General features: G+C 31.9%; 6 protein-coding genes across 6 annotated transcripts; 4 read left to right on the top strand and 2 right to left on the bottom strand.

The window, feature by feature from the left end:
* Positions 1–26: 26 nt before the first annotated feature.
* MONOS_18605 (uncharacterized protein) lies at positions 27–886 on the top strand. Its single transcript, XM_067871639.1, has 4 exons — positions 27–186; positions 250–344; positions 403–500; positions 555–886. The coding sequence occupies exons 1-4, from the start codon at positions 68–70 to the stop codon at positions 738–740; spliced, it is 498 nt and encodes a 165-aa protein (XP_067729047.1). The 5' UTR covers positions 27–67; the 3' UTR covers positions 741–886.
* Positions 887–3,713: 2,827 nt separating this feature from the next.
* Positions 3,714–5,216, top strand: MONOS_1999 (uncharacterized protein; the record flags this gene model as incomplete). The annotated part of the gene is made up of 2 exons (XM_067871887.1): positions 3,714–3,947; positions 3,990–5,216. The coding sequence occupies 2 exons, from the start codon at positions 3,714–3,716 to the stop codon at positions 5,214–5,216; spliced, it is 1,461 nt and encodes a 486-aa protein (XP_067729046.1).
* Positions 5,217–6,049: 833 nt separating this feature from the next.
* Positions 6,050–7,108, bottom strand: MONOS_2000 (uncharacterized protein; the record flags this gene model as incomplete). Its single annotated transcript, XM_067871891.1, has 5 exons — positions 6,050–6,055; positions 6,123–6,485; positions 6,549–6,804; positions 6,928–7,048; positions 7,102–7,108. 5 exons carry the CDS (start codon positions 7,106–7,108, stop codon positions 6,050–6,052), a joined length of 753 nt encoding a protein of 250 aa, XP_067729045.1.
* Positions 7,109–7,634: 526 nt separating this feature from the next.
* Positions 7,635–8,832, top strand: MONOS_17437 (uncharacterized protein; the record flags this gene model as incomplete). Its single annotated transcript, XM_067870357.1, has 5 exons — positions 7,635–7,899; positions 8,000–8,045; positions 8,092–8,158; positions 8,217–8,296; positions 8,499–8,832. 5 exons carry the CDS (start codon positions 7,635–7,637, stop codon positions 8,830–8,832), a joined length of 792 nt encoding a protein of 263 aa, XP_067729044.1.
* Positions 8,833–9,647: 815 nt separating this feature from the next.
* Positions 9,648–9,985, top strand: MONOS_2001 (uncharacterized protein; the record flags this gene model as incomplete). Its single annotated transcript, XM_067871892.1, has 2 exons — positions 9,648–9,793; positions 9,865–9,985. 2 exons carry the CDS (start codon positions 9,648–9,650, stop codon positions 9,983–9,985), a joined length of 267 nt encoding a protein of 88 aa, XP_067729043.1.
* Positions 9,986–10,650: 665 nt separating this feature from the next.
* Positions 10,651–13,210, bottom strand: MONOS_2002 (uncharacterized protein). Its single transcript, XM_067871893.1, has one exon. It carries the CDS (start codon positions 12,957–12,959, stop codon positions 11,313–11,315), a length of 1,647 nt encoding a protein of 548 aa, XP_067729042.1. The 5' UTR covers positions 12,960–13,210; the 3' UTR covers positions 10,651–11,312.
* Positions 13,211–15,111: the final 1,901 nt, after the last annotated feature.

Here is a 15,111-nt window from a genome sequence, read left to right as displayed (position 1 = left end):
TCACAGAAAATTAAAAATGTTTTGGAAGATTTGATCAATATTATTTCTATATTCATTTTGAAGCTATATGCGACCAACTGGATATATATTGTCAGCTGCATTAGTATATATGTCTATTTCTGGAATAGTCATGGGAATATTATTGTTTCTTACTCCTGAAGACCAATTTTTTTTAAGCATTCCGTAGTTTGCATATATATATTTGCATTTCAAGAGCAATAAAAATTATATCTTATTTTTTCGATTCAGTGATCAGCGTCCTCCATTTTTGAGGAGATTTTCTTCGTATTTTGGGCTTTTGGTTTTTGTACATGCTTTAATTGTATTTTCAGCGATGTATTTGGGTTTGGCTTTTTTATCAATATTACAATATTTATTTTGCAATACATTTAAATTCTTTAGCTACTAGAAATAGGTTTTTTATGTTTATATTTGGATTTCTTGAAAGGTGGATGTGGAGTACATGTCTTGCTCATTTGCCCAATAAACTATTTAATGATGTATGATTTTTGTTTTTTTGTATATTTTTCAATATAAAATTTTATTAACATTAGGCATTCTTTCCTCGAAGATATGTTTTATCTCTTCTGGTAGTTTCGTGGGTGATTATTCTATCAAGTCTTATAAAACTGTTGGAAAAGTACGTTCTAAAAAGGCCATCGAAAGCTCCTCAAAATTTAAAACCTCCTTTGCAATCTTCTCAACCTGAATCTGTTTCTCAGAGTTCCCAAAATTCTTAAATCAATGAAAATTTTAAAATTCACATTTTTTTTGAAAAAATCATTTCACAAATTTCACTTCGTTTTTGTTAAATGTTTAAACATTGTTTAATTTAGTTTTTTTAAGGACTGTGTAATTATCGATTTATAAAATAATTTGATTGTGTACAGAATAGAAAATTGAAAGATTTTTTACTGTTTCACTACAGCGTGCAATTGAGGAGAAAAAAATATTTTCTTATTTCGGAATAAAAAAAAAGACATCAAAAGAGACAAAAAATTTTTTTCGAAAAGGGACATAAACCGTTGTTTTCATATGTTAAAAACTTCCAAAAAATTGATGAAAGTTTAGGTGGGAAATAATGTTTAAAGTCTGATAAGAATTTTATTTGTTTATATTTTTTTGTTGATTTGTTTGTTGTTTTGATTGCATGTTTTCATTAATTGTTCCTTTTATTTTTGAAAAATACACTTATATTTTATTTTCAAAATGAATGAACTTATCAAATATTTGTTAAATTGCGGTTCCCACTTATTTTATCTCTAAAGAAGTGTGATATTAGTGCAGAAAAAACATAAAAAACCGGACATTGCACAAAATACCGGACAAGATCGCTTTCACAACAACCGCAAGAGGAAAATTTCTGTAAATTTTCCTCAAAATATACCTCATTAACACAAACTCATTTGATATACAAAACCTTCAAAATCACTTCTTTTGTGTACAGAGAAAAAAGTTTTTGAGAATCTCGGAGAAATAGGATTTTGAGTTTCTCCGAGATTATTATTAAATTTTTTTCCGAGCATAAACAAGTAAGTGATGAAAGTCTTTTGTATCACGCGAGTTTGTATAAATGAGATGTGTTTTGAGGAAAATTGTCAGAATTATTCCTCTTGTGGTCATTGAGATATCGATCTTGCCCGGTATTTTGTGCGATGTTCGGTATGTTTTTACAAACTGTTCTATCACTAATGAATGCAATAATGATATTTCTGAAGTGGTTTTCGAATTACAGTGATTCAAAGCTGAGAAAACCTGTCTTTAAAATCCAAAAGGAGTATTTACTTAAAAAACTTCCCCACTTGAAATAAAAAAAAACTCTAATCAGTTGATTAAATTAAAAGTTCACGTAAACATAATCCTAATAAACATATTGACAAGGGGATAATCTTCATTTCCAATAAAAACTTAAAAAAAAATAATCTCTCGTATATATCTTAGGGGTTTGATCATTATTTTTTCATAACTGCTGAATTATAAATACTAAAAATTTTCTGTTTTTTATGGAATATTTCTCCTATTTGAGAATTTAAACATCCATAAATGGGGTTTTCAAGGTCAATAGTTCTTCTTTAACACAATTTTTATACCGGTCGCTATGCACCCTCTTACCGTCATTTCATAATTTTCATTTAAAACGAATAGGAAATGGTGACTTTAATAAAATGAAAAAATGAAAATCCATTGAATAATTCAATTGTGGGATATGGTTTTTTTTGAATAAAATGATAAATTTATCTAAACTTCAATTTTTAATCGTTAAAACCCATCTAAAATTAATTCTCTTTTATTGTTTATCCCTTTTTATTGAGAAAATTTATCGAGATAATTGTATTTGTTTCATCTTTTTCGATTTCACATCGTTCACAATTATTTCTTTGAAACTGTCCAAATCACCAACACCAGACTCAGTCCTTTTTTTTCTGGTGAATGTTTTCAAAAGTTTAAAATATTGATCATTTTCATCTTCGGGATCCTATGTTTTTTATGATATTTAATTAGATCAAACCCAAAATATGAAAATTTTACACAAAAAATTTTCACAAATGGAAATATTATCGTCATTTTCTAGCAATTTTAATAGCATGAAGAATGTTAGAACTCACTCACATTCATATTGCAATAAAAAAAAGAAAGTTTTGAGCACTTCGATATAATACCATTATTCCATGATATAATTTCAGAAAAAGTTTGGAACAAATCTATGATTTTTTCACAAAACCTGAAATTTCATCCCATATCAGCTCATCACACAATTTCAATAAGATTCTTCTAGCATTTGTTTGGGAAGAAATGTTGAAGATGGGAAAATGTTCATTTTTTCATTTCTTCTTTTCCTTCATTCATTTTTTCTTTCCATATATCTAACTATCTCAAGCAATCCTCTTTCATCTTCTCTCAACAATATGAAAATCTCAGATTTTTGCATCAGGAAGATCATTATTTTTTGTGTTCCAAAGTTTCTTTGTTCTGATTGAATCTTCAATCAAATCTGATGAAACATTTTTCAAAACGCTTCCATTTGAAAGAAAAACTCTTTCTTCTACTTCTTTGCTTTTTTTAAAATTTGTCTCCTTTTTATAACAATCAATTTTCCCATCTGTTAAATGTTCTTTTTTAACCCTTCAATTTTCTTTTTGTTATTTATTCAATTCTACAAGACCAAATGAGTGCAACCAATAGATATTTTAATTCCATATTAAACATTTTGCAGCATGGAAATATTTCCATCCATCTGCACTGTTTTCACAAAAAAATTTTTTAAATTGCCTCTGCTATAGGTTAGTGCTTTTATTGGAACCTTTTTTTTATTGGCACCTTTTTTCTATTTCTTTGTGAAAGATATAATTTTCAATAAGAAACAAAGATTATTTGCACAAACAATTGTTTTTATTATCAGTAAAAGAACAGATGTGCTTATTTGATTTCGGGGCAACAGTTAAATTCGTTAGTGAAATTATCGTTTGAAAATAACATGACAAATTCTTATTTAAAACAAATTGAATAAATAAAAATTTATTAAAGAAAATACTTCCCATTTCAAAACTTGAAATGTCTTTTGGCTGTTCTAAAAGGACTTTTTTTTGATCATTACCCAAAAGATTGATTGGTTTTTTTTATGATCAAAAAAAAAAGCTGAAGAAGGAAAAAGAAAAATGCAAGCAGAAATGGCGTCGATAAACTATCGCATTTATGAAAATAGACTCGAGAGAATGGCGCGAATTCTGATTGACGGAAAAGCCAGGCTAGTGGATGCAACCAACTTCGGTGAATTTTCAAAAAAAACTCTCATCCATGCAGTGAATGCTGTTAAAAGTGACAGGGATGTTGCCAAAGTAGGAAGACCATCATTGCTGCGCAAGGAAAAAAAGGAAATTGTTACAGACGTAATTAAAATTGAAGCAAAGTGTGGAACAAACCTGACAGTGAAGAAAACAAAAGAATTGGTTTGTAAAATATTTTTTTTCTATTTATTTGTTTCTATTTAGATTGAAAATGCGATAGAAGATGAAGATTCAGAGATTTCAGTTGATGCTTCACCAAAAAAAGAAATTTCAAAATCCGCGGCTTATTCCTTCTTGCGAAATCAACCCGAACTGAAATTACAAAAACCAAAAATTTTGGATTCAAAACGTCTTGCAGCATCTTGTCAAGACGTTTTGAAACCTTGGTACGAAATGCTTGATGATTTGCATTCAAAGTTCATATACCGAAGGGAGCTAATCTTTAATGTGGATGAAACATCACTGAGATTATCAGATAATTGCCAAAAACTTGTCGCGACATCCTCGGAATCTCCTTCAGCCTATTGTCTAGCACCTTCGAGAGTTCGAAATGCGACGCTTGTGGCTGCTGTTGCCTCAGATGGATTTTCTTTGCCTACAATTGTTCTTTGGCCAAGTTCAAATGTTCCGGAAGAGTTGACTCCTTTACTATCTCCTTCGCTTGATGTGTGGTGCAATACGAATGGTTGGATGAATTTTTCTTTATTCGAACGATACTCTTTGCGTGTTCTTCTTCCAGAAATATTAGAAAGAAAGAAAAGGATGAAATTGACTGAAGAGAGATGTTCACTTTTCGTTGATTCGCACATCTCTCGTGCAAACCCTATTATTTGGAGAAAATTTATGGAATCGAATGTGGATGTCATCACATTTGTTCCTCATACAACACATATTTCACAACCTCTCGATAGAGGTGTTTTTGCTGTTCTTAAATCTGTTTTAAATTCATCAATAGAAATACCTCAATCTTCAACAGCTTCTTCCAACAGAAAGGCTTTGGCGGACATCCTTCCTCAAGCTCTTCATTCTGCATTCGCACAATCAGTAATAAAGAATGCATTTGATGCAAGTGGTGTTTTGTTCAGATCGTCAGGACCAGTTTCAAATAAATTACCCAAACACTCTTCATTTCCTTTGCCTTCTTATTCAAATCGTTTTGATTTTTACGGAAAACTGCTCACAAATGAGGATTTCTTAGAAAAGTGGGAAGAAGATATCTTTATTCGAACAAGTGCGAAAAGTTCCGAAGTCGAAGAAGAAACAGAAAACATTGAAGATACTCTTCCATTAAAGTCAAAGAAGAAAAGAGTTTATCGAAGAATTTTGCATGATGATTTGGAAAATATCGAAGAAGAAAATTCTGCAGATCAAAGTTCAGGAAAAAGAAAAATTCGAAGACTATTTGACCCAAGTTTTGTTTATTTTTGCTAATTGAGTCTGTATTTTTTGAATTTTATCACTTCAAAAATTTGGTGCCAAAAAAAAAATGGTGCCAATAAAAACACCAACCTATATTGAAGAACTGAATTAATCTGATATCGGAACACACAACTTTCTGAACAGTCGTCAAAATGACTTGGAAATGTGGAATAACAGAAACAGAATTTGGAGGAAATGCAAAATAACAGAATTTGATATAGGTCCGCTGGCTAGTTTTTGATTTTGAAATTTGTGATTAATTGCTTGATTCCTTCAGTTATGTTTGAGTCAGAATCATTTTCCATAATTTGCAATTTTTGTTTCAAAATAATTTTTTATTGACATTTCAGAAAATATTTCTGCCAAAAGAAAGCAAATCTGTTTCCCTTTGAAAATAAAAATATGGTGGAACAAATGCAGTGCTAAAACTCTTGTGATACGAAAATTCAGAAAAATAAAAGCGAAAAAAAAAAAAAAAAAAAAAAAAAAAAAAAAAAAAAAAAAAAAAAACTACAGATAAACAAAATAATTTGAATTATCCTCCAGAATGTTAAACACTCGAAAAAAGAATTTCTCCATTGTCTGAATGAAATTGTTCAAATTGACGATGCAATCTTCGTACCCTTCTTCTTCCATCTTTTCGAATATCTCCATTTTTATTGATTTTCGTCTCGCTTCTTCCATTTCATCACCCGCCTCTTCTTTCAATCCCAACGAAATCGATAGAAAAAATTTCAAGTTTTTACGTACAATATTGTCATTCAACGTCGGCTGGTGAATCTCCTCCAAAAAAACATCAACTACTCTGCCTTTCAGCAAGCTTTCAATTTTTACAAATGAATTATCTACAACTGTTTGAAATACATAAATGCATCGATTACTAATAACGCTGTAATTTTCCTTCGCCGCTCGATGAACCTGAACAATTCTGCTTAAAATCTTAACAAATTCTTCATTCTGCAATTGACACCCACCAAAATAAATGTTCAATGTTTCGACCCACCTCATCAATGAAAATTCTTCTTTCGCTTCTTCTTTGCTCATTTCCTCTTCTTTCTTCTTCCAATTCACGCACTTTGTCAGCTCTTCCAGTTCTCTTGCTGCTTCTCTTCCAAAATGCAGCTCATTTACAACAATATCTTCCAAAAATCCGTTGCAGAATAATCTGTTGATCAAAAACAGCCAAGCAGATTGATAGGCAAGTTGAGTAAGATTGTGATGCTCTTGATGATGTTTGATGATCTCTCTGATTTCATTCAGATGCAGTTTTGGTTCCATTTCCTATGCAAAAAAGGAGGAAAAAACAATTCAATAACGTCAAAAATGAAAAAGAAGCACTCATACGCGATACATGTCAATGCAGCTCAAAGCCAGCAAAGCTATTTCCACTTCATTTTGTGCTTCTTCGCTTTCCTTTTTGTTCAATGCAATATTCAAAAGACAAGGGACAATAATTGAAATTATTTCTCCAATTTCACTAGAATAATGATGCAAAGAAAGATAGCATTCGCAAAGATTAACAAGAAGAGTTTCGTCTTTTTCTTCTTCTTTCTTTTCTTCCTCTTCAATCATCTTTTCAAATCTTCCGCACAGCAAAGAACTATGAAATCCATAAATCCACCAGCCAAAAAGAACTTTACAATATCCAATGCGTTTCAGCAACAACAATGTATTTTCCATTGAAAGTTTCTCTTCTTCGATCATTTCGTTTATTTTGTCAAACAGTTCTTTGTTGAAAATATCCTTAATTTCTTCGTTGTTCATTTCATCAACTAATATATTCATTTCTTCGATTTTATGTTTCAGCTCTGCTCCAGAGTAATTCATCAGTTGAGAAAGTTTCTCTAAAAAATTGTAAAAATCCAAAGAATAAAAAACATTCATTTGTTCGTTCAACCATTCATTTCTTATAAAATTTTGCATACCAAGAAATATTTGTTTCGCTGAAGGTGACTGCGAAATTGAAAAATACATCCAAAACAAATAATAAATATATTTTTTGTATTGTCGAAAATATTCGCATCAAATGAATTAAAAAACACAAAATCAAATATTAAAAACAAAGAAGAATATACGTATTCATTTTCTAACATTGCTTTTGCCTCAAAATAAGAAAATCTTTGAATTAAAAAAAAATCTTATTGAATAAATAAATAAGGGATAAAAACCAAAAATTTTGAGGTTAAGATTTTTGAAAAATTATTTACTGCAGCCAGAGCATGTTTGAGCTGCTTGATCGCACTGCCACAGATGCATCCATGCGAGTTATAGCATTTCAGAGGAACAGGGATTTTGCTTGAAGAGTGAGGAGCGAGTGGCTGTTTGCATTGATTGCTTGCAAAAAGGGGAATGGTGAATGAAAATGCATGAAATTTGAACTTGGTTAAAAATTACAAAATATATGGTGCAATATAGGATGCAATATTTTGAATGAAAAATAACTCAAACAAGATGCAGAAAAAGCGAGCAGAATATCCGAAAGATTTGATTGAACCTCTTGTTCATTTTGTGGGAAGTACAGTGCACTTGGCATATTTTTTTGCACAGGATTTGTTTTGTGAGATTTTTTATTGGGAATTTGGTTTTGTGGAAAAGGAAAGGGAATTGGGGGTTGGACAATGGAGGAAGCGAGTTGAACTAAGCACACAGCAGGCCTCAATTACAATCTCATTTGCATTTTGCACGAATTCTACTGGTATGCTGTCAGCAAAGACTTAACAATGAATTTAGTTTTGAAAAGGAGTTTATTTGGAGAATATAATCTTTCATTTTACTTCATTATCGGTTTCATAAAGGATTTTCTGCTTTCGATGATGTTCTTTGCCAACCATTTATAATCCGGTTGTCTGAATTTTTTATGTGGTGAAAGGCAATTTTGGAGAACAAGAAAGCCAGCTGGGCTGATAATTACCAATCCATTGGAGATGGGAAAATATTTCAAGGCCGAAAAGATGGTTTGATTTTTTTTATTTCATTCATTTTTCTTAAATGGTGTGTTTTTAATGAATACAGATTGATCATGAACAAGAATGCAATAGAAAGAAACCTTCTTTTCATTTCGCAAAAGATCCAAAAATTTTGAGATTATTCTTGTTTGGATTGCTAACGATGGCATCCGTGACTTCTGCCATCTATTTTGCATGCTTCATCATCGATTAATTCATCATCTTCTTTATAATCATCGTCATTTCCAAGAATTGGTTGATGGAAACAACCATTTTGATGCTTTAATGGAAAGATTCACAATTCTGGTGAAATATGCAGAATTGAAAGAAATGCGAATGGACTTTTTAGATACTTTGAATTGGAGTCAAAAATTGGAGTGCTTCCAAAAAGAGAAGAGAAAAAGGAGGGAAGATACGGCGATGGACAAGAAAACAAGGGGAAAATGGTTGTGAACAAGAAAAGTGGACATGAAGAAGAAGATGATGATGAAGAAAAGAGAAAAGAGAAAGAGGAAATAAGCTATTTTTTTAAAAAGAAGAATTGGATATTTTCTATGAATGACATAAAAGAAGAAAAGATGTTCCACATTATGAGGAAAGAAAGCACAGAGAAAGAAGTTAGCTATTTTTTATTGGAGAAAGAGAGAGAAAAGGAAGAAAGCAGAAGAAAAGAAACAAAATAATCAGATGTTGGATTTGAGAAAAGAAGATGAAAATGTTTGGATTAATTATTCCTGCAAATTTCTCAAAAGATGTGCAGAAAGGGAGAATTTTCATGGAGAAAAAAAGGAAAAAGTTTTTTTAAAGAAGAAGGAGCAGAAGATAAAACTTAAGCTGGGAAAATAAAATGAAGAGAGAAATTTCTCCGATGCTGCTAATTCTCCGAAATTGGCTCAAAAATCTTAAAAAGCGAGATTTTGAGGATATACGCAGAAGAAGGGAAGAATAGTAATAAGAAGATGAGAAAGAAAAAGTATTTCATTGGGTTATTAGTGCGATGAGGGATAGAATTTAATTGGGGAAAAGAGAGAATGAGTGAAAAGATTGTTCTGTGAAAGATGAAGAAAGAAGGGAAAAGATAAATGGAGATGATGAAAAATGAAAAGAGAGGGAAAATTGAATTGAAAAAGATAAAACAAAAAACATTTTGGCATTTTTTTATTCATAGAACAACAGCAATATGCTCAGAAAATATCATTTCTTTTTCTTTTCCATATCATAATCACTATCATTCTCTTTTTCTTCTTCTTCTTCTTCTCCTTCTCCTCCTCCTCCTCATCGTTCTTCTTCTTCTTCTTCTTCTTCTTCTTCTTCTTCTTCTGCTGCTGCTGCTGCTGCTGCTGCTTCTGAGATTGGAGCAGCATGCCAATCAACTTCGCCATTCAGGAGGCGGAGAAGCAAAGAGAAGAAGGCAGCAGGAGATGATCAGCCATCATTATCGAAGCTTGTGATTGACCCTTCGGATACGTCGGCTGCGTCATACACGTAGGCAGGAGCGATGGATGACATAGAGAAGCGGCTGCTTATTGTGGTGCAAGAGGCGGCTGGGGTGTATGCGCAACACATGCCGCTGTCGCGTCTGGCGCTGCAGAAGCTGAGGGGTTATGTTGTGGCGCGAAGGGCGGTGCTATATGGAGGTGTTGTGTATGCCTTCAACGAGGTGCATTCGGAGATGCTTTCGATTCCTCTGGTGATTTCGCTTTTATTGCTTGCAGCGTCTGTGGGCACGAAGTCAAGGAAATACAGATCTTTGCTGAGGCAGATGTGAATGTTCATTCTTCAATTGACGATCCGCTTGACACGTTGCTGCTGCAGATATATCGATCGTCGCAGTAAAAATATTTGGTGGAAAAGTTGAAAGATGAAGTGATGGGGCGAGGGGTGAAGTGTGTGATATGGGAGATTGTGGAGAAGGGACTGTCTGCTGCGGGGCTGAGGATGGGTGATAAAAGACGAAGTTCTCCAACACGCAGCAATTGCACTGGCGGTACTGAAGGAGCGAGAAGAGGTGGAGGAAAAAGTAAAAAAGCAGAGAAGCAAAGAAAAAAAGAAGAGAGAAGGGAAGAAAAAGAAAAAGATAAGTGAAAAGGATTTCAAAAAGAGGAAACTTAAGCGAGCAGATGATTGGAGAAGAAAAGGAAGATGATCAGAGGTGATCGAGCAACATCTTGACAGGAATTAAACTGAGGCAGAGGTTCCGAGGTTGGAAATGAAACTCTTTCCTTATTTTCACAGCAAACACTACTAAAATCCATTGAAAAGCCAATTTGCCTCAGAGGCAGTTAGAATTGTTTCATTCTTTGAAAACATCGAACTCATCCTCACTTCTCCTTCATCAGCACAGACAGATCATTTTCACAGCTTCCTTCCATTTGTTCTCTTTGATTTTCTCAACTTCGAATCACAGAAATGCTCATTTGATTGAAAAGACGCCAAACTAAATTTTTAGTTTGAGTGGCAAATACTTAAAACAAAACAAGGTTAGTTGAATTTATCTTTTCTAAAAATAATTTTTGAATAAGCAAAAATTGATTTGTTAATTTAATAAAAATTAAAAGAGGAAGGAAATAATAATTAATAATTAAGAAAAAAAAGGAAATAAGTCAAAAGAAAAATACAATAAAAAAATTCAAAGTAATTGTAAAAATAATTGTAATAATGAAAAAATGAAGTTAAAAACAATTTGAAAAAAAAATAGAAAATATTCAGAAAATAATATAAAAAATAAAAAATAAATAAAAAAATAAAAACATTGAAATTTATAGCTTCAATTGTTCTGGTGAATGAAAAAGCAATCAGAAGCAAATCGAAAGGAGACCAAAATGAAATATGTTTGAAGAATGTCCAAATGTTTGTTGAAAGAGGAAAAAGAAACTTCAAAGAAAGAGAGAAGAAAGAGAGTCATGAATTTTGAAATGTTGTGGAATAGTCTTAACTGACACGCATTCCAATCTGTTGATTCGTCCATTCAAACAATCGGAAAAAAAATATCTTCAGCGCTTATGAAGCAAACCTTCTTGCTGAATTATAAGATTTCTTCTATTTCTGCTGCCTCTGTTTCAACGCTCGCCCTTTCTCATTCATCTCCAGATATTATTCATTGCTTCTCTCATCAATGGTGAGATATCTCATTTCAGCCAATAAATCCTCATTATTCCCTTCGCTATTCAATCCTAATCAACAAGCGCATTTTCTTTCCACTTTTGCCCCGATACTTCTTTAAACTTTCTTTGATCAAATTTATTGTCTTTATCATTTCTTCATCATCATCTACGGTATCATCGGATTCATTATCTATGTCATTGGCGGAAATTGATTCATCGCACTTCATCCATTCTGGAATCTCATTTCCAACATATCTTTCCCAATAATCTGCCATCCTTTTTCCAACCCTGTCCGCAACCCGATTGTCATGTCTCATCCATTCTGGCGGTTCAGTTTCAGTAAACTGAATCCATTGCATCGCCATAGTTCGCCCAGGCATATCGGCAAGTTCGTTGTCATGCCTCATCCACTCAGGTGGCTCTGTCTTGACTTCTTGAATCCACTTCATCGCCATCGTCAAGCCATAACAGTTTGCAAGTGTAGCATCGTGTCTCATCCACTCTGGTGGGTCTGTTTTAACACATCCAATCCACAGCATGGCAATTGTTCGCCCTTCCTTATCAATAAGAGCAGGATCATGTCTCATCCATTCTGGAGGCTCTGTTTGAATATGTTCAATCCAAAACATTGACATTGTTTCTCCTTTCTTATTTCCAAGCGTAATACCGTGCCTCATCCACCCCAATGGGTCTGTTTGAACAAACTGAATCCACTTCATCGCCATTGTTTCACCATTGTTATCTTTTTGGACTATTTCATGCCTTATTGACAAAGGTGGTTCTGTTTTGACTTCCTTTATCCAATGCATGGCCATTGTTTTTCCTCCATTATCTCCAATTGCAATGTTGTGTCTCATCCATTCTGGCGGTTCTGTTTTGACGTAATAAATCCACTTCATAGCCATCGTCTGTCCTTTCGAATTGACAAAAGTGTCTCTATGTCTCATCCAGCCTGGAGGTTCAGTTTTTTTCTCTTCAATCCACTTCATCGACAATGTCCTCCTTTCCTTGGTGCCTTGTGTGCTATCCATTATCATCCATAGTGGTGGTTCTGTTTTAACTTCCTCAATCCAATTCATCGCCATCGTTTTTCCGTTTTTATCTGCAAGCTCATTGTCGTGTCTCATCCACTCCGGTGGTTCTGTCTTCACATTTTTTATCCAATACATGGCCATTGTATCTCCATTCTCATTACAAACAGTGATATCATGCCTCATCCATTCTGGAGGTTCTGTTTTCACATTATAGATCCACATCATGGCCATTGTCCTTCCATATTTATTGCAAAGAGTGATTTCATGTCTCATCCACTCTGGGGTGTCTGTCTTAACATAACTAATCCATATCATAGCCATAGTTGATCCACAATTGTTGCGAAATGTGATATCATGCCTCATCCATTTCGGTGGTTCTTTTTGAACATATTGAATCCATATCATAGCCATTGTTGATTCAAAATTGTTGCGAAGTGTAATATCATGCCTCATCCATTCTGGTGGTTCTGTCTTTACATAACTAATCCAATACATTGCCATTGTATTTTCCTCCTTATCTCCAAGTGTTATGTTGTGCCTCATATATTCTGGCGGTTCTGTTTTTTTCTCCATTATCCAACGCATTGTTTCAGTTCTTCCTTTCTCGTCCTTTAAAGAGAGTTCACAATTCGCTTTTTGCGCATCAGTTTTGCTTTCAATTATTTTGCTCATCGCTTCGGTTTTGATGCTCTTCCTGCAATATAAACCGTCAAAATGTCAATTGTAAATAAATTGCTCATTCAATAATTATTATGCATTTGATCAAAAGTAATTCTTTTTTTGTAGAAAAAAAAATTTTTTTTTCATTTTATTAATTTGAAGGTTTATGAATATATAGAAACAGTGTTGTATTTTATCATTATTGCAATTTATTTTTCTGATGTTTTTTTAAATCAGAAAAATATATATAAAAAAATATTTTTTCAAGATGCTATTTGTTGTTTATAACAAAAATGTTAAATCGGATCAAAAATAAAATGAGCAAAAATAAAATTATCAAAAATAGAATGATGCAAATTCAGTTACAACATTCACAAATTTTTGAAATGGTGAAAACTTTATGTGAGTTGTTTTCTATTCACACGCATCACATTAAATATAGGTGATTTTTTATGATTTCAAAAAAATTCACCCATATGAAGTTCCTTTTTTTATTTGGGGGAAAATACGGACTTTCAAGCATTTTTTGCACAAGGCATTGAAAAATTGCTTCATTCATAACTTCATTTTGCTTTCTCAGATTTTGAAACAAATTTGTTTTTTATATCAGAAAACAGGCATCGTTGAAATCTAAACAAGAAGTTTTCCACTATTTCACGAATGTCAATATCCAAATCCATTTTATATAAATTTTTTGATCACAAAAAGTTCATCGAAGATGCATAATTTTTCAATGAAAATGCCTTAAGTCAAATATTTTGTCACATTTCTTTGAGATGGAATATTGTAAAAAAATGCTCAAAAACTCTCCAGTTTGAAAGGTTATAATTTTATGACTTTTCTAAAAAAATCACAAAAATAGAAAAAAATCTATTCGAACATTTCAATATTCGGTAATGAACAATCCATTTTGAATTTTTTTGATATTTTCATATTATGATGGATTTTTTTTTAAAAAATTCATTTTGTTGAATGTGAATTTTATTTGTAGATTTTACAAAATGAATTTTTCAAAAAAAAATAGAAAGGATTGTGAACAAAAATTCATATCTAATATCGTTTTGTCATAATGTTTGCATGAAAATTCATTTCAAGAAAAAAGTTCTTTTGAGATATTCGATTACCATTTATTCAAACAGATAAATAATTCATCTGTGAGAAACATTGATAACATAAAATATTGAGTCGTTGAGTTTAACAGAAGGTCTCATCATTTTATTATTTTGTAGTATTTTCCATGTTATCATCAATCTTCGTCAATGAAGATGGATGATCCGATTGACAGAATTTAACTTTTTTTATCGATTAAAAAATAATAAAACAACAGCTCTATACAAACAACATAGAAAAATAATAACAAATTATTACAACTTAATCCTTCAATAAGATTATAAATGTTAGAAATATAAACCTAAAAAAATAACAACCTGAAAATTTTTTCCATTTCCATTTAACTTATGAATGCTATCATCCTTTGTTTGTCAATTGAGTCAAGATGATTGCTGTCATTGAGATAATGCCATTGGATTTGTTTTTTTTCAATTCATTTTTATGAATATTCTGAAGAAGAAGAAAATCGAATGTGTTGATCGATTTTTTCTTGCAACGAAGAAAAATTAGTTTTCACAAGAATGGAAATGAACTTTTTATGAAATCTTTGATTTTTTTCACTTTATTTTGAAAATTTGTGAAAGAGAATTTTATTTTGGTTGAAATGATACACCAAAAATTATTCAACATTGAAAAACTTAAATTCAAAATCGAAAAAGAAGACAATTTGTTCAGTATTTCAATTCAAGTCAAAACCAAGGAAATTTTATTGACGAAAATGTTGACAATTGCAAATGTTTATTTATTGGAAATGTTTTTCTTTCATTTTTAACTACTGTTTTCGATGAAAAAGAATAATATTCATTGATCCTTTTCTCATTTTTTAGATTGAAAATGTTTTGTTTAATCAGTTAAAAAGTCGATAAATAAAATCTAAAAAGTTTCGGTATAAATAAATAAGATTGATTTCTATCTTTTTGTGCGTGAAACAAGATTATGAAAGATCCTATCGCGTTTTTATTTTCACAAATTCCTCATAATCTCCTGAGCACATGTGAAGAGTTTAATTATAACTAAGTTTTATCCTATTTGCACTATTTCACACAATAATACA

This window comes from Monocercomonoides exilis (genome assembly GCF_001643675.1).
Source record: "Monocercomonoides exilis strain PA203 chromosome Unknown scaffold17-1647472, whole genome shotgun sequence".
Taxonomy (NCBI): Eukaryota; Preaxostyla; order Oxymonadida; family Polymastigidae; genus Monocercomonoides; species Monocercomonoides exilis.
This window is presented reverse-complemented; position numbering and strand designations above follow the sequence as displayed.

Coding starts and splice junctions, on each gene's coding strand:
- MONOS_18605 (XM_067871639.1), top strand. CDS start 68: ATGCGACCAACTGGATATATATTGTCAGCTGCATTAGTATATATGTCT. Junction 187..249: donor TTTTTTTTAAGCATTCCGTA/GTTTGCATATAT, acceptor TTTTCGATTCAG/TGATCAGCGTCCTCCATTTT. Junction 345..402: donor ATTTTCAGCGATGTATTTGG/GTTTGGCTTTTT, acceptor TAAATTCTTTAG/CTACTAGAAATAGGTTTTTT.
- MONOS_2002 (XM_067871893.1), bottom strand. CDS start 12,959: ATGAGCAAAATAATTGAAAGCAAAACTGATGCGCAAAAAGCGAATTGT.